This window comes from Coenobita brevimanus, chromosome 38, assembly GCF_032717465.1.
Source record: "Coenobita brevimanus isolate Jiangsu-jjx chromosome 38, ASM3271746v2, whole genome shotgun sequence".
NCBI lineage: Eukaryota > Metazoa > Arthropoda > Malacostraca > Decapoda > Coenobitidae > Coenobita > Coenobita brevimanus.
Genome location: NC_136991.1, coordinates 50,949,604 through 50,969,235, shown reverse-complemented (window position 1 = coordinate 50,969,235; position 19,632 = coordinate 50,949,604). Strand labels below are relative to the sequence as shown.

General features: G+C 40.6%; 1 protein-coding gene across 1 annotated transcript; it reads right to left on the bottom strand.

Moving 5' to 3' along the window:
* Positions 1 to 761: 761 nt before the first annotated feature.
* LOC145396467 (uncharacterized) lies at positions 762 to 19,007 on the bottom strand. Its single transcript, XM_080269842.1, has 11 exons — positions 18,840 to 19,007; positions 16,916 to 16,978; positions 14,828 to 14,956; positions 13,621 to 13,782; positions 12,958 to 13,088; positions 8,913 to 8,978; positions 4,834 to 4,984; positions 3,940 to 4,155; positions 2,894 to 3,154; positions 2,027 to 2,121; positions 762 to 1,841 (listed from the first exon to the last, which is right to left on the bottom strand). The coding sequence occupies exons 1-11, from the start codon at positions 18,930 to 18,932 to the stop codon at positions 1,304 to 1,306; spliced, it is 1,905 nt and encodes a 634-aa protein (XP_080125968.1). The 5' UTR covers positions 18,933 to 19,007; the 3' UTR covers positions 762 to 1,303.
* Between the last annotated feature and the right edge of the window lie 625 nt (positions 19,008 to 19,632).

The window sequence follows — 19,632 nt, the reverse complement described above, 5'->3', positions numbered from 1 at the left end:
TACACACTAAAAGTTTACTTAAGTAGCACAGTATCTACTTCACACACATCAAGAAGGCTAGTCAGTTGTCAAACATTCTTTTAAAATAATGATGTACTGTATGAGAAAAAAAAATCATGGCGTTTTTGACAATCATTGTAAGGTTGTACTGCCCCATATTAAAGCTCTGCACCTAATCCCGCCTTTCCGTAACCCATACCATCATATTAATTTGTTTAAAGCTGCATATAATCACAAAAATCTGTGTGGGAAAGTAGACAATTAGCTACCTGATCTGCTTCTTTTCATTACCAAAGTTAATATGATATTATGAGCTACTATGAGGAAGAGAGAAGGATTTTTTGCAGGCTTCTACCTTCAATATACTTCTTTCACTTCTAAAATCACCCAGCTAATACATAAACTCTCAGTAATTCCACTTTATTATGTGAAAATTTTGTTCAGTATTGCGATCTGGAAACTCTCCCATTACACAGCACAGCTTATAATTCTATGTAAGTAAAAGTTTAAATCCACTTTATTCATTACCCAAACTATGCTTTTTATCCTTTACTTCATTCGTCCTTTGTACCCTTTACTTCATTGGTCCGTCGTAGCTTTCCCTGTTTTTGCTTCTTATTGCTTCATTCATTGCATTTCGGAATACATGTACTTTCTTTACTCTGCTTCTAAAAGTACAAACAGTTGGCTTGTCGACATTAACAGCATTTTATCTTTGAAGTACTGGAGGAGGTCACTGAGTAGTACAAGAAAATACCAAATTTCAATGGACACTAATTATATAATATGAATATACTGTATATACATACATACATAAAATTTACATTTATTTATTGTACTATATGTGGGAGTTAACTTTTATGTAATGGAGTCCTTAAAAAGTCACATACTGTAAACATACACAGCATTACCAGTTGATATATTGCTAAACTATGTTATTTAAACAAGCTGCTCAGTACTGACATATTTCCCTCTTTTCCATGTTATGATATAATATAAAGCATTGAAAGCAGCCAGCAAATATATATATATATATATATATATATTTTTTTTTTCAGTGTTCATAACTCCACTCTAGATTTATAACTTCTAACAATTACCACACTCACAGATTATAATACCAAATGGCTGCACAAAAGAAATAATATAACCACTACAGTATACTAATGATCAATTTTTAAACTAACCAGGTCAATTACACTGCTAATATCTTGACCATATTTCTCTGATACTCAACATTTTAAATCCATTAACACGGCATCTGTCCTTCTACATCTATCTATTTCAATCTACCAGTTTATAATTACTTCTGAGTACTGGATGGAGCTTCAAGAACCCACGAACTACAGTGTGGCTCTTGTGCTTCCTCACTGGATGAGGACGCTGCCTGACCCGTTGGCCAGGCACCAAGGTGAGTCATGGAGGGAGAGAAGTCCTGTGGGGAATATGGAGTGTCCCGCAGAGGTGCATAGCCGGGGGTGAGGTCTTCCAGGGATGAGTGCTCTGAGGAAGAATCCCGCTGAAGGGGGAGAGTATGAGGTGGTGGGCACTGGCGGCTGCCTTGGTGAAGCTGCAGTTCTGACAGAGACTGGGACACATTATCAAACTGACTTTCTTTCTCATCCACCTGGGTGCCAGCAGCAGCTGGGGCACCCACTTGTGAACCCTCTACAGAGCTCTGGTAGTTGTGGAAGAAAGGTGGCAATGCCTGACTTTGGGTGCCAATATGAGTTCGATCTCCCACAGGTGTGCTGAGGGGTTGACATATTGAAGTGCTGGCCTCTGCCAGTTCTTCATCTAGCATCAACCCATCTATTGCTTCATCACTAAGCATCTCAATGCTGGAAAAAAAATATCTTTAAGAAAACGACTGTCTGCATTCTGTACTATATACGTCAATAAATCACTACTACAAGAAAATAACTGAAATTTATTATATGTATGTTTAAATGAGACTGTGATGGTGAGCATCAACAGCAATGTAGTAATTACAGCTGGGTTTAAATGTCCATTACGAGTAACTTACCTGGCCAAGCTCTCCGTGTCTGAAACAGTTGAATCCTTGTCTTCTACAGTGAGATACTGAGTTGCAGATAATGCTGGGCTGCCAAGACCAATGACCTACAAAAAAATAAAAAAAAAACCTTTGCTGAAAACAAATTAGCTATTTGACCATTTGCTCAACTTACTGTGAGGCAACTGATGATGGTTGTGTGTGTGTGTGTGTGTGTGTGTGTGTGTGTGTGTGTGTGTGTGTGTGTGTGTGTGTGTGTGTGTGTGTGTGTGTGTGTGTGTGTGTGTGTGTGTGTGTGTGTGTGTCTATATATATGTATGTATGTACAGTATATAGTTATGCATGTGCAAACTCACTATAACCAACTCTATAAAATCCTCAGGTTCTGAGAACTAGGATTTCTTTTTCTAAATTTCATTCACTACTTTCAAAATTTGCCCATTTAACCGAAAAAGACAATCTTAACTAGAGGAACACTCAGTGGAGCGCATCTCTCCGACAAGGGCAACGTAATTTCGAAACCACTCTTCATAATGGGTTAGGTTTTCTCATCACTGATTTGGGTTTCGCAAAACATGTTTTCCGGATCCAGAATCTGTCCCAAAAGTTACTTGATTGTTCCTTGGGACATGGGCTACCTACTCACCAAATTTGGTCTAAATCTCTCTTTTAGTTTTTGAGTAATACTGCTAAGACAAACACACAGACAAACAACTAGGGGTGAAAACATACTCTCCTTGTCGAAGTTAACTGGGTGAACTTTATTAACTAACACCATATTCATTAATGTATGACTTTCTTGATTTAATTCCAACATCCCTGAGGTTTACAAGGGCTATTCAGCTGGGGGCCAACTGCACAAACATACAGCAAACACACCTGCCAACCAGTCAGATCTGTACTAGTAGCTGCGCCATCCACTTCATCCGCCACAATCTCTCCTGTATCTGGCTTTTTGTCGGAATCTCCTCTAGAAGTCTCCAGTACCACTCCACTTTCCTTCCTTACAACTTCCTCTCCTCTCTTTGATCCTTCCCCTTCACTGTCAGTAGAGTAATGCCGAGAGGAGAATGGACAGTCAGCACTGACAGGTAATCCTGTTGCTGAGGTGGTAGTGGGAACTGCTGTACTTTCTGAGCTCTGGAAAAAATTAAATCATCTAATTAATTAATTATTTTAAACAGTCTGGATACTATTTTTTTTTTTTTTTTTTTACCTACTGGAAGTGGGCCACACCCACATCTTGAATGGTAAGTTATCCTGAATGATTAATCATGGTTGCATGACATTTTTTAGTCTTAGTTATGAGACAGGAATGAGTCTCCTTGGTTAATAGTCAAATCAACCTTCCAATCTCACTACATGTGGCTAACAATTGAGCTGAAAGGGGTCAGTGATATCTGTAAGGTTAGGAAGAACATGCTATGCCTGTGTTACGATCATCTGTTGCTTTAACTGTAAGGTCTAAACTCACACAGGCTTATAGAGATTCTTCAGCACCCTATAAGTTGGAGTTAACCTCTGAATTTCTGTGATACAATGTCAATTAAAGAATGGTTCTTATGGCACCGTTCACATAGTCCTCTGATACACAGTAAGTGACTGTGATATATTATCTACACAGAGTGAGGCAGCACCATATCCCTCTTCCTACTACTACTCTTCATTCCCCCTAATGCCACTATATAGTTTGTATTCTTGTCCAGGGGGTACTAGCACCTCTTCCTTACTAGCTGATTTCTGCACATGATGCAATCATATTCACGTCAATATTTAATTACAGTACTTATACAATTTATCCCATTATCAAAAAGACACAAAGCACATAAAAGACAATACAAACATGAAATATGCTTAACAAATAAATAAGGAAAATGTTCAAAGGTGCATACTAAGCTGACAATAATACGGGCCTCTATCCTCACCACAGCTGTCATGATGGGGGCTGCAGCCGGCCCAAGATGGCCCGGTAAAGACTTGTACTCTTGTGAGGCAGCATCGGGGCACTCTGGGTAGTGACAGGGGTGGGCGGTTATCATTGGCACCCTCCCACCTTGGTCTCCAGCTTGAACAGGCGGCAGGGGAGATTCAGCGCCGACACCAATCCCTCGTACACCAAGGTCAAGCTGAGACTGACGGTTCTAAGATGTGAATGAAATAATCAAATAAATATGAAAGATATTGTTTAAAAGAAAAAATCAAAAGTGGGAATGACACGGAAACTGACTCAAATACACAGCATCATAATCTGCTAATTTAAAAGTTACTTGCCACAAAAATTCAAGGCATTAAATGACTCCCTGCATTACATTAAATATTCAAGTACCGGACTAACTCAGTAACAGTGATGTCAATATCATGTCAAAATCTGTTACTCAGAAGTGTTTTTATCCTAAAGATGAGATGGAAGGATTATGTGATGTATATGATTAAGGGCTGTATGAGCTGAATAGAAGGCAGCCTGATGGCAGAGGCCAGTGTGACATGAAGGTAATTTGTTTGTGTCTACCTTTCCTATGATACACAATTCTTTTATGCAGTGCTATCAAATAATACATACACGCAAAAAAGGAAGAGCTTATTACCTTTTAAATTATATTCAGACAAAGGAGAGGGTAAGAAATTAAACCACTTCAGGTAAATGATATTTTAAGTCATTTACAATACCAGGGTAGTGTTGAATGTGGTTTAACGCCCCTTCCTCAGGGTGCCTCCAAACTCATTCACTGTTACTGAATATTGGGTTCTGGGGCTTCTTTCAACTCTCAAGAAAGCATTTGGTTTTAGGGGTTTAAGATGTGGGTGTGACATGAACTCACATGATGAATCTCATTGGATATTCTCTCCAGTGTGGCCAGAGCATCGGAGTAGGTAAGCTTGGCCCGAGCTACGCTCTCCTCCAACTGCCGCACCTCACGCTTCTGTCCCTCCAGCTGCTGATTCACTGCTGCCTTCAGCTCAAAGTACGGTCTGCAGCAGTCAACACAACCACACAACGCTACAGTAAAACCAGTTACTGCATACAATAAACTCTAACTGAAACGATCCACCCTCCATTAGTAAAGACTGATATCTGAAACTCCCATGGACATAATGATACAGTATTACTGCACAGTATTATAGAATGGTAGGGTTTTCAGGACTGACAATAATTTCTGGGGCTAAATACACAAACTTCAGCTCATCAGCACTGCCATGCAATTGTTAAGCATATCATACTGGAAATGATGCCATGCCTAGCTTAAATGAACTTGACTGATTCGTCAAAATCATTCTGAATTAATCCATCCATCCATCATCTAATCCAGCGTTGCCCCATGAGGAGCATAGAAGCCCGGGGCTAGGCAAGTTGGTCCTGACATTTAAGATGAGCATGACTAGCCTCACTCATCCCTAGGTGGCATTACATGAGCAATAAACCCCAACCACCCCTTGGATATAAACCTGCACAGGCTTAATCTGATTGGAGTGCCTGCCCATCTCTGTCAATCTTTGCTCTGCTGTAAATTTTTATCATCAGGAAATCTGGATATCTTAAAGAAACAACCTCCAACAGATGTCTTCAAAGATGTTGGGCATACAAAGCAAGGGACAGCAATAGCCACTATTGTTTTCTTAGTGCCTCATCATTTCTGACTCCAGATATCAAGGGATATTCACAAACACCTTGTCAAAGGAGGCCTCTTCTTCCATTAACTTTGGAAGGTTTCCCTCAGTGCCTCAACAAACCTCCTTACTGAAGGCTAGAGGTATTTTATGTAAAAACCTGTTGTTTTGAAAATATAATTACATTACACTACTTCAAATGCATCATGATGATGATGAAATAGGGGGAATAATGTATGCACCTTTCTAAAATAATCATCAGTATTCTGAAAAAGATATACATGCATCCAACAGTACCTGGAAAGGTACATGATACATCAAGAGGCAAAGCAGAGGACACAAGTCCATCCCACCTCACTCTTTGTCACTGATATACCAACCTTGAGAGAAAGTGCTGTAAAACTCGGTGTTAAGTTACTCAAGCTAAATGTCAGGCTAACGAACATGTGGATACTTTTGATGTATCAACAGTATTGTAATATGATTCCTAATATATTCTACAGCATTTAATGTTTAACCAACACAAGACTTATCTGATTACCTCTTGAGGAAAAATCAAGGTACGAATATTCAATGTGTGTACGGATGCACAGTACAGTTAGAATTACACATGTATATGACAGCATGCGACAAGTTCAGTTAGGACTGTTGTCTGGTTAAATATCAGTGATGCAGGAAATAAATCAATATTACTTGCCAAGTATTCAGGAAAGAACAGAGTGGACATCTGTTGAACCTTCAGTTCAAACTTATGATGGCATGAATCAGTAAACCTCAGCATACATGGAAGTTCAATACATCCAGATTCCAACACATGCTGAATTACTCAGGTTTTTGTGTGTTTTCTGCAGTTATGATACTACAGTACAGTACACATGTTTTTTCCTACAGAGGCTGTCATAGCACCCATATGTGCAATGGTAGGCAATGTTGGCACTGCTTAATGGAGTACTCTCAGTCTCATTCACTGGGAAATTAGTGGATTAAGCTGTTTATTCATTCATGTATCTGAGAAAAAAAAACAGTTAAGGATACTATTAGGAGCAACAAAAAAAAAAAAAGAAAAAAAATATTACTACATTCTACAAAGAATTTTATTGTAAATCTAAATTAACTACTTTTAGCAAAAAACATAAATGCTAAGCCAGGCTGTGTTATTATGGCTTGAAACTTAAAGAGTACATGTATTAAATAAAAAAGTTAAAAGGGTAAAAAAAACGTAACTTTCCCTTATTAATGCAGCAGCATATTAGTACAGAAATGCAGCAATTCCAAGGCTCTAGTGTTATCAAACTGCAAACTGGACAAAGCATCAAAACTGTTAGAGGTTTCAACTGCTTTATGAAATCAATGATATGAACATTAGTACAATTAAGGGTAGTTACTCCAGGGCCACAGTGTCCTAGTATAGTAATTATTAAGAGTGTTTAAGTACAGTACAGTTCATTACATTCAAGCTGTGATTCTCTTACTACCACTGACTCACTCTGCCTCTCACTACCAGCCAGCCAGCCCTTAAGAATCAAAGAGATTTAGTGAGCTGATACTTTGAAGCTAATCCTTGCACCCCTTCTCTCCAAAGATGAATGTTATGTGTTAGTCTTCCTACTTCCAGATGATTTTATCTAAGGAGACGTCTTTCACTGAACCTACATCTAATCTCTCCAATTCAAAAAGTCTCCTCTCAGCTCAATAATTTGAAAATAACAAAAATAATAAAAAATACATCAAGAGTTTGAAGGGGTCAAAAACCTAGGCATCCCTCACAATACAAATGGTTGATGGGCAATGATCTGATGATACAATAACAACTTCTTTACTTAACTTCATTCATTCATTCATTGCCAGACGCCATGTATCCCACACGGGGTGGCCAAGGGCTTAGAGTTAATTGTTTTACAGGGAGGGGCACTAATCCTCCACCAACCCCACTTGACACGTAGGGATGCCAACAGCATCTGGTGTTCCCAGGCGGTCACCCATCCAAGTACTAACCAGACCCAACGTTGCTTACTTGCCATCATATATTATCAATATATCTCCAGAAGCCGGTACCGGTGATTTTTCTACTTTCTACTGTACATTACCAAAATTGTGTACACCGATGATACTTTACTGTCATGATGTTACATAACCACGTGAAGCTGTTATCAAAGTGATTACAAACTTTCCAAGTGTAGACGATCTGGATTCCAATGTCCAGTGATCCTATAACCTGACCAGTATATGCACTGTGACTTTTTAACAATCTGTCCTATGGTAATGTCAGGGATACCAGTATAGGGCATAACAATATGTAACCTGAGATATGCTTTGACTTTTCATTAAATTTCAAAAGCTATTCATATCAATGTTCAATTAATTCAAAATGACAAATACTCCAGTCACAAAATTTAGAGAGCACAAAATTAGATTTCTTATGTTTTAAAAGGACAAACTACATAAAAAGGGCCAATGTAAAATACACTACTGTAAAACTATCCTAACGTGTCAAAAAAAAATTAAGAACCGTCAGCATCTTTAAGAACATAACACAAAACAGTGTGTGTGGTAATGTCTGAGTTCACAACAACAGACGGTGCTATGAAGTGCTAACTGAAATGTGGCACTGAGTGATGGCACTGCAGACTGGCCAAATCTGTAGTGATACTGTATACTGAATGTCGGAAATATTTAGCACAATGCATGCATCTGGAAATTGTGTAAAGAGACAATTCTAAAAACAACAATACCACTGAGCTAATTTGCAGCTTGGCAATACAGTACTGTAGGAATGAAAATGTTTTCCACTCAGTTTTAGTAACATATTTCACAGCTGCCGTTGGGTTTATGGCAAGTATGTGTATTACAGTACATAGTGCTGGCCAGATTATAAGCTTATGAACATGTATTGAGTGATTTAGGTATGGAGCAGCTATTGTAACACAGATCATGATTTATCTGTGCACTACCATACTGGTAATTAATGTACAGATACAGTATGCTGATACTAAGAGGTGGCATCCTGTGTCAGCTGTATGGAAAGTACAGCAGTTGAAAGTGTAGAAAAGTGGCACAGTGAGTTGGCACTTAGGTGACTGAAATGTGAAATTCATATACAGTATATGATTGCAGAGATACGTACAAGAAGTAGTGAGGTGGTGGCAAGGGTGGGTTAGATTATGTCAAGTGTGGGTTAGGTTGTGTCAAGTGAGGGTTAGGCTATGGCAGGTGTGGGTTAGGTCAGAGTTATGGCCCTGAGGTAACTACCGGTTGACACACCTTCTTGCCGCAGCAGGGAGGACCTACTTACAGGAGCTGCAGCTGGTGCATCCTCACAAGGTTATTCATTTGCAAGAGGCTGCGACGTGCATTCAGACTTGGGAGAGAAACAAAAGTAGAACAAATAAACAGTGGAGACCCTGCACAGTAAGAGGCTGGACAACTCCAGTACCTGCTTCCAGATGTACCAGACACAGTCTGCCAACACTGCCCTTGATACAGTCAGGGATAAAGGTACTTGCGTGGCCCCTGGGTTATGTAACTGACTGTTGTTATCCATGACACAACTGACCTCTGTTCAATTTTTAGAGAGCTCAAAACCCCTTTCTTTTTGAGATGATGAAACCTTGAGAAAAGTGCTGTGATGGATGATTACCTGGTTTAGTTGTTCGTACTTATGTAGATGAAGTTTTTCCTGTATATCTAAAATCTTGTCATTCTTGTACACCCATACCCCAATATCAAGCAGTGAGGTGTACCAGTGGGAGTGTTCAGCCAGCAAGTATGTTGGATATCAAAACAATTTTCCCCATAAGATACTGAAGAAAAGCCACAGATTCGTTCCAAACCCAAACTCTCATATACCTTACTCAGTCAAGAGAGACTGACACAGAAACACCATAGGTAATGATCTTATCCTCACAAATAGCACTACTGCTAAAAAATGAGACAGCAAACATCACATCCAGGAAGGTAATGTGGGTGGGATGTGCAGTGTGCGAGGCTTCTGGGGAACAGGGAGGCTGGCAGCACACCAAGTGGGGGTGGGGGTGGTTGGGGGGATGGGGAGGGAGACAAGTGGAGGTGGGGGGGTGGGGGGAGGGCAGGGGGACAGGCAATGCACCAAGCAGGAGTAGGGGAGGTTGGAAGGATGAGGAGGGAGATAAGCTGGGGTGGGGGACAGTGGGGAGACAAGGAATGAGACAAGAAGGACAAACAGCCCTACTGTCCACCCCCCTTGTCTCACTCACACACACGGGAGACAAATGGGGTGGGGGAAGGTGGGGGTAGGAGAGGGAAACAACCTTGGGTGGGGAAGGGCAGGGGGACAGAGGGAGACATGCCTGGCAGCACTGAGTGTGGTGGGGGATGGAGGAGGGCCAGGGGGGTGAAAAGAAGAGAGACTGGGGGAGTGAAGAGGGGCGATGGAGGGAGGATGGGAGGACCAGGAAAGCCTCTTTTCAAACCTAGGGAGAGGTGGGATGTTGGACTGGAAAGGCAGGGTGTCGGACTAGCAAGGCGATGGACATCCAAATTATTCAGACTGTGAGAAAGTTCCCCTATTACTTGTGTTTGGTCTAGCGAAGCAGCGGTTATCGATGCACTGGATAATGGGATATGGGTGAACTGTAATTGCAAATGTGCACACATGTCTTGAGCACTACTGATTTCCTTTGGAAGAACTGGCACTTCTAAGAAAAAAGATATATATATATACTGTATATCCATATTATTATTATTATTATTATTATTACAGTATTACTATCCAACTGCATCTACTTCACACATAGGGTATATCCACCACCTTCCTCCCTGACACATCATAACAGAGATTCATCTACGAGTGGATAAAATTACCAAGTCTCTCTCAGCTTGGGAATATTAGTCAGCAGAAGAAAATGAGAGGCAGAAAAGATTAACTATTAAGCAAACTTTCGTCCCTGCCTGTACTTTCAAATCTCAGAACAGTATTAGGGCATTAAGGAAACCAAAGAAATCTCTCTTACATGATATGGACTCTTTTCAACTTTAGGATAAAAACTTAACCACAATCAAGCTGGATAAATCTGGAATTAACCTGGAGTTGTCCAATCTTTAAAACTGCTAGGTCTTTAATAAACAGCAGTCAAGATGCAGGCAATAAAAGTTGTTACCTACCAAGGGAAGGAAAAGCTTTGCATATTCATGGCTACACTGACAAAAAAAAAAAAAAATAAAAAAATAATAATAATACAGAGGGGAGAGATGGCTAGGCAGTTCAATTCAGTCAACAACTCAGAACTTACTTAAAAGAGGATACAACAGTTGGAGGCAGGCTATGAACTATCCAACACTCAGTTTATGTAAGCGGTCTGTTAAAACTTAAGCACTATACACCTGCTTCTTGAACCATGGCAAGTAAAAAATACAAAGTATATAGCACAAAAACTGCAGGGGAATATGAATAAATACCTTAATCTAAAAAATAAAGCCACTCCTCTTGAACAAATAGCTTTACTAGTATTGCAATTTTAGGTCTGAGCTATGGTAAAACACATGACAATAATGTAAGACACTGCACTACCTAAACAGAAGAAAACTCAGATGATGTATTTTTCATTTTATTCTCCAGACAACTTTATTCAACTCCACAGTAGTTTTAAAATGAAGGGGCAAGGCATAACTTTTACTTATGCCTCCACTGCTTGGGTACCATACTCTCATTAGCTGAATAAAATTGCCTATCAGCTGCAAGAAAAAGATAATGTACTCATACCACATATGTTTACATGCTACTTAAGAGGCTGCTACGTAGGTCTCTATAATCCCTAACCCCACTCTTTCTTACCTGTTCTGTGTATATAATACCTGCTGAGACTGAGCCACCTGTACGGTACTGCTACAGAAGAAACTATCCTGCCAATGATTTATCCACCCATTTGTTATCAAAGGTAGTTACAGAATGTCACTGCTCCACTATTTAATGGAACAAATATAAAACTCTAGTGCTGACACCTGCCATTCTTCCACTAGATGTAGTGCACCCTGCTGCTGACTCTTTACTACTGGACATGCTGAACTGTTTCTGGTAGCCCACTACGTAGGGTGGTAATCATATTATCAAATGGACTCCTGGGGGTCTGGTACATTAAAAAAACAAAACAAAAGTAAAAAAATAAAATAAAAAAATCCAGCTAGAAATTTTGTCCTTGCACAGGTATCCTATGTTATGGGAAGCCCTCACTTACCTCTCCTACCATCTATCTTGGGTATTCTACTCAGGATATATACCCCCAGATGGGAGCAGCGCAGAGGGACACTTTCATGCAGTGGCACTGATACAGCCAGACTGATCCACTGCCCAGATATACAAATGTTACCCAACTTCCCAATTATCTCCTGAGAGGGCAAGGGTGGACTGTGGGAAAAGGGGAGTTTCAGCCTGCACTCCACCAGGCTTATGTCCAGGTGAGGCCGGGGCTACGAATACAACAACAAAAGTTATTTTTTCACTTGTAGGGCAAGCAAGTGTTGGAGACACTTGGCTTTACAGGCCCTAAAATCTAAAATTTTAGTCTTTTCATATGATATACAGTATATATATAACAACTCTAACAGTCTCCATTTATATTCAGTAATGCTAAATTTGTCTATATTTTTATGCTGATAATACCTGACATTTAGTAATAGCTTCCCACTTCAGTCACTGATGATGATGGGATTCCCCTGCCAAAATGTCATCATTTCTAATGCCAAGCTCCCTCTCAGGAACCCTCAAACTGTGGATGGCAATGACAGAACAGCCTCCAGGCTACTTTACCCTCATATACCTTTTGACACACCAAGCCTCAAACTGTCTGAAGAGAAAATGGTATTCTCCATTACCTTGGTTAGTTTTTCTGCTTTTCCTAAAGCTGATGTCCCTATGAACTACTCCCATCTCAGATGCCTGTCTCATCATCCAACTGCTATAAAACGTAACAGAATTAAAACACAACCCAGTTCTGGGTCGAAGTCTAAGAAGAAAGTTTTCATTTATACAAGATTTATTAAACTAAGTGCTTCAGCAGTTACCTTATGTATACACCAAACTATTACAACTACTGTATACATATAATAAACCCTCGGTTAGCATGAAGATAATGCTTCTTGTACGGTTATGCTCTGCCAAATTATTAGTCATAACAAAACAACATACAGTTGGCTAACAATGTTTAGCAAATAACAGCACTATTTGAAAAATGCAAATACTGTACTGACATCAGTATGAAATAACTGACAGCACAATGATATCATGGCAAAAGAGGGTTTATCATATCAAGTACAAGTACAGTATCTTCTCTGACAGGCCATACCCCAGGGTCATTATGGCTTACCTGGACTTGGCAATGGCTCGCTTGAGTTCCTTCTGCAGTGCCTTCACCCGTGTCTCTGCTTCATGGTACGCAACTGAAGTGCGGCGATGTTCTGCTGCACTCTCTATCTTTTCCTTTTCTGCATCATTTACCTTCAGGGTACAAAGGGCAACCTCTTAAAAGCTATAACTATTTATAAGGCATTTAATTATAAATCATCATCATCATACACAGGAGTAAAAAAAAAAAATAATCAAATCATCATAATTCAACTTTATGAAGTGAGTACATTTCGCACTACAGGGATGCTATGAACAATAAACTAATGATAGGTAGCCTGTTGTGTCCAATGCTGTACACCAAAGAGAATGAGTTAGTCATTCAATTTTCACTGTTTTTATTACATCCCCTCCCTCCTTATTTTGTAGAATATTCTGACATTCTTGTCAGGCACATAACAGCCAATGGTGTACTCTTACACTTACTACCTACTGTAAGGCAGTTCACACTGACACTACTGACAGATAAGCAAGGCCGGCTAATATGGTTACAGTATATGACTGTGGGTCAGTTATGTAGTAGATACAGACATATAACCTATTTCCCTATATGAAATATGGAGTCCTAGTTTAGGTTTATGAAGCCAAATGTAAAGATCCTCCCTCCTTAGTACAGTAGGGGTACCTTTGTTGTGGCATGATTAAGCATTTCCTGCCACGTGTCGTCAAATACGCAGCCTTTCTCCATGAGGCCAGTTTCTGTTCTCAGCACCATCTCTCGTGCTGCATTATGCTGACTCATGGCACGCTCATACCTCACCGCTGCTCCCTGTGTCTCCTTCAGGGCCTAAAAATACAGTCATGACAAAGATGTAATTTCATACCTTAATAAAACTTTTAACGTAAGACGTGATAAGAGCCTACACTTTCAGCACACTGTGTGGGTAATTTGCCAAGAAGAACAAGAAATCTTTCATTACAACAGTTAAACTATCAGATACTTACAGTCACCTTACAAAGGACTTTTCATACAAGATGGACACAAAACATGAGATTCTCCTGTTGCTGTTGTTTGTGTGTTTATGTTGGTGTACTACATACTGGCTGAGATGTCAAAATATTTATTACTGTTTTGTACTGTACCTATAAGGCAGTTGTTCTCAACCAAGGGCAAATCTATCTTCAAGGGGTAAAAAAAATCCCATGACTGGGGGTAAATATATCAATCCCAAAATGAAAAAGTATTTCTTAAATATTTACTAAATAAGTAAATTGGCTGAGACACTGCAGCAGCAGCGTTTCTACTTTTAGTGGTTCTGTTTTATTGTTTCATTCTGACTAATACCAGTGAACCGTATTTTGTCTTCCTTTATCAAAGTTAATTTTCTACAGTACCTTGATATTAAAAGCATTTCCTATCTTCATATTTTGTGCATCTGAGCTTTTTCTTACATGGGGGTTGGGGGAGGGGGGTAAAAAGTTGGTTATCAAACCCTCAGTGTAAATGACAGAGGGAAGGTTGAGAATCACTGGTATGAGGAACTACCCTGACAACCATGGGTTTTAATTAGTTATCACGGGCTTACATCTAAGGTGATGCACTTTAAAGTATCTTACTTCAAATAAACTCCTCACGAAGATCCTGAACCAAGACATATGGAGCTGTTTAGCATATGCAAAATCATGAAAATGATGCAGCATTTGTACATGAGATGAATATATTAGAACCAACTATGGCTTAGGTATTTTCCTCACTGAGTTAAACTACCTGATGGCAGGAAATAAAATGTAGCACTCTAAGGTATCTCAGCTGTCCTATAGATGCTGATGGGTCAATGAACATATTACCTATCATACGACCATTAACAAAAACAGTAACACACATAACATACTTGCTTAGCATGGATGCGAGCTTCATAGTATGGTCTGGACTGCTCCACACACTTGCCCAGCCTTTTGGCCAGAGCATCGATGCGGTGTGTGGAGTCTGTGAGAAGCTGCCGGAATACCATTCGAGCCTCCTAATGGGAAAAAGTACAGTACATTATTAAGAAACACCAATGCAGTTCAAAAAGCAGGAAGAGGAACTGTGCATTTATGCTTTTAATCCTAGACTTCGACCACTCGTAATTTAACACTCAACCCTCTTAACCTACTGAATCTGGGAGTATCTTAAGCATTTAACTCTTGCCATCTCCTGACCATTATATTCAGCTAAGGGTGAGCTTTACCAGAGTGTCCACATAAAGCATTAACAAATCCCTTCAGATCCAAAGGACGTTCCCAAGTTGAATAAATCATCTGGAAGTAACACAAATAAATGAAAAAGGATGTCACTTGGATTCAGGAATTATCAGCTGCAGCAAGACACACAAAATGGTGTACAGTAATCCCTCGATTATCCGACGTAACAGAACCAAAGGCATGTCCGAAAAGTGGATCCGTCCGGACAATGAACTTCTCCCCAGGACTCCCTTTGTACATAACCTAACTTTGAAAGCCAGTGTAAAAGGCCACTACAGTACTGTACTGAACATCGTACAACACTTGTTCCTGTTGTTTAACACTACTCTGGTCAAGCAAACCTAAAAACCACAGCCAAGCAGACCCAACAACCACAGACATGAAATCACCACTGCAGGCCCATACTCTGCAGTGGAAAAAAAAAAAAAAAAGGAAAAAAAAAAAAGGCTACACAAGAAAAATGGAGTGGGCACACAAAACATAATGATAAAATGGAATAAAATCATGGTACAGTATAGTATGCTAGAATAAAATCATCAATACTCGCGATTCCTTGCAGGATGTTCATTCATTCATTCATTGCCAGACGCCATGTATCCCAGACGGGGTGGCCAAGGGCTTAGAGTTAATTGTTTTACAGGGAGGGGCACTAATCCTCCACCAACCCCACTTGACACGTAGGGATGCCAACAGCATCTGGTGTTCCCAGGCGGTCACCCATCCAAGTACTAACCAGACCATGTCATGCTGAATAATTTGCCAGCTCCTTGACTCTGACTGTTGCCCTGCAGCTGGTGAAGCTGTTGCACTCCAAAGTACATCCCATGTGGTCTAATGGCATGCAAGGAATAGCACGGCCTGAAGCAAGTAAGGAACAAACAGGAAAACCAGAACATGCACTGCTGTAACAACTGTCAGAGAGGAACTGTTCACTACCCGGTCGCCGGGCGGGAAACGGGAACAACCATGGGGGTCTCTAGTGCATTCTGGGTGAACTACCGAGCCAGACAGTGCAGCGCCACTGGGCTATCCCCATCCGGGCAAACAAAAATGTTTGCATGGCCATAATTTCCACCCAGATGCAAGCATTTTGTCTGGATAAAATGGAGAAATGTACGTATAATGATTTAATACAGCTACATCACAGCATCTGGGTAATGGATCATTTGGAAAATGGACGTCCGGACAATCGAGGAATTATTGTATCTAAACTCTCCCATTGCCCTACCAGTTGGCAGAATGACCTTATGTGTGAGCTGGCAAATGCCTTGGATTGCCAAATGCCATCAATACACAAACTTCTGTAGCAATCAACGCACAATTAGATTTACACTGAACATATTTTATTTGGATATGATCAAGAGTCCAAAGAATAGTTACTCAACACCATTCTGGACTGATGTAGCTTCCAAAGAGGAGAAAAAAGTTTAATGTATGTTACATTTGTGTAAGCATGCATGTGTATATGTACAGTATGTACGTACTGTATATGAATGCAATATCACAAGAGCATGTGATAACAAATATCAGCATGCTATATTGCAGGAAAATCAAACACAGAAGAGCACTGAGCTTTCATCTGTACTTCACAATGTCTTCACCCTGAAAATATCATGAAATGCATGCAAAAGCTTGGTGCTCCTCTATCTTTGATTTCTCTGTGAGTTACCGGTATACCACACACACACACACACACACATATAAAACACCAGTGTCATCTACTGTACTGTACTTACATCAAGATCAACTTCCAATTTGTTTATCGTGTCAGTTGCTGTGTTGAGTCGCTCCAGCTGCACCTGGAATGGTAATATAATAAACGATACTGGTAAAATATGTTCTACTGAGTCACTAGCATTCAGCAATATCAAATCTGCTATTGTTCTGACTCTTTCTCCTACAGTGCCTGCTGGAAAACATCCTCAACAGCAATTTTTATTCCATCCTTGTTGTTGCTGCTGTTGTTATGGCCGTAGCCTTGCCTGGATGTGAATCTGACACTATCTATCTATCTATCTATTGCCAGACACCACACTGCTGAAAAAATCTGTCTTTCTCTAGCAGTCCACCATCCCTCTTTTGGGGAAGTGCAGTCAACCAGTTATATTAGTGCTTCCAGGTGAAAGCATTCCTTTCCAGTCTACTGTCATCTGAAGAATAAAGTTTCATTTAACAATAACCAAGACAGGGTGACATACATTTAAGTAAAGGTTACGGCAACATTAGGAAAATCAATTTGTCTTTTATGTACTGTCAAGGCAACGATCAATAACACAGATCCTCTTTGGGCCATTTTCCTTCTCAAGTTTTCATCTATCTATCTATCTATTGCCAGACGCCTCAATCCCGTTTGGGGTGGCCACAAACAAATCGCCTCCAAGTCGCCCTGTCCCCCGCCATTTCACTCCCCTGCTCCCAACTCACACCCCCCTCATGTGTGCAATAATCTGATGGTACAGTGTAATGGACCGACCTGAAACTTAACAAATTAATCACCGTGGTATGGCTGGGATATGAACTCAGCCCCTCACGCCTCATATGCACACACTTTACCACTAAGCCAGAGAGAGGATCCCTGCTTTGCCTCTAAGCAACGCGGGCTTTTATACACCCCATTACAGCAGGCTGTTGCAAACCTATTGTCAGCTATCACACTAACCTCATCTGTTCCTGCATAAGATACCATAATGTACATGACGATGGACATGATGTGGTGTTGATGAGGGATGGGTGACATATGTTGTTGTGTATGGCAAAGCAATGCCATCTGAATATGCTATGATCCCTTATGGTCTGGTAAGATAAGGTCAGTTTATAAACTAACACACCCTTCCAACAACCTTCAACATCATATCAACTGACACATGACAAAAACAGGCTGAAGAAAATGAGAAAATCACTGGAAGGCAGCTTACATTCAAAGATGATGACAATTACAGAGATATGTGTGACGGCACATGCTGGGCATTTTCTTATCCATCACTACCTGACCATAGCATAATCTCACCCAACTCAGGCATAATTCAACAGATCATTATTACTACAGGTCCTCTGGAAGACTTTGGTTGTGCTCTGCCATCATCAGAACCATGCCCTTTCATCATCATCCAGACCTCCTTTCCCACCCAGAGGCAGGGTGAAGAGTAGCAATGTCCAGACAGCCCAAATTTGCCCAATCCAATAGGCCACACTTCCATTCACTCATCACTTAAGCCCATGGAATCCTGGCTCTGTCGGATATGCCAAAAACATTCACCACGTTCTGTAGCTTCACATAAAGGTCAATAAGAACTTTAGTCAGAAATTAACTGGCAAATCATCAACATGAATTGTTGCATTGAAAAGGTAATGAGAAAATATTTGTCTGCTGAAAAATGTGACTAACTAAACTAAAAAGCTCCTCTGAGTGACGCTACTAAGCATAAATTCTACCGAACACAATGACCCAAGTGCTGTGATACCTAGATACTTAAGAGAACCTTATGAATGCAAAGAATATCCCGTCAATGAATAAACTCCTCGGGCGTTCGCCACCAAAAAAATCGAGGTGCTGCAATACCAATTAATTCTTTGATTCATTAAAAATACGTTACTACATATCACAATGTTCATATTATGCCCAGACACAGAAATGCAGTGCTTCAATGGGGCCCAACCCACCTGAATCCTGGGGTCGGGGATGTCATCGGCATCACCTGGGAGAGTGTCCGAATACCTCCTGGCCGGGTCGTCACTTAAATCCACCTCCTCCATGGTGCCTCTCACCCGCAGCCACCCATTTATTCCCAGCGCCCTCAGTAAAATATCACGCCTACAATCTACCTTCTCAACCCAATTTTCGTCTGCAGTGGTGGCACTATAGACGAAACACACTCCATAGTCGCCTGGATTCCGAATCTACATTGCAAACTTTAGCAGAGACAAATCAGCATCGCAAAAGCAGGATTGGAAGGCTCTATATTTTGCCACCTGTCATTTTAAGTGAGGTAAGGATCTCTGGTCATTTTGCCTCTTTTGCTACGTGACCCATTATGAAACACCACGCAAGTCTATTGTTCAACGCCGCATTCTGTGAGGGGCGGCCTAGACAAAGGGCCGTCGGGCTTTAACACCCAGCATTCAAGGTGGAAAGATGGCAATTTTAGCCCTGGTCAGAGTTTCCTTCGTCAGTAAACATTTTTTTTTTACCATCTCTACGCATAGGCGCGCACAGTCCTTCCCTGAGGCCCAGCAGTCCTCTGACGTACTATACACCTCCATGTCACTTATCCCAAGGCCAAGAGAACATTCTGTGAATCTGTTCTCTTGACCTGGACTTATCCCACAGCCAAACGATCCGGGGGATGTGGATGGTGGTCATTCTTTTCTACAAGGGTTCTGTATATACGTAGGCAGGCCCTCCCTCCTCCACAAATCCACCTCTGAGAAATTGTTACTCCCACATATACTCAGT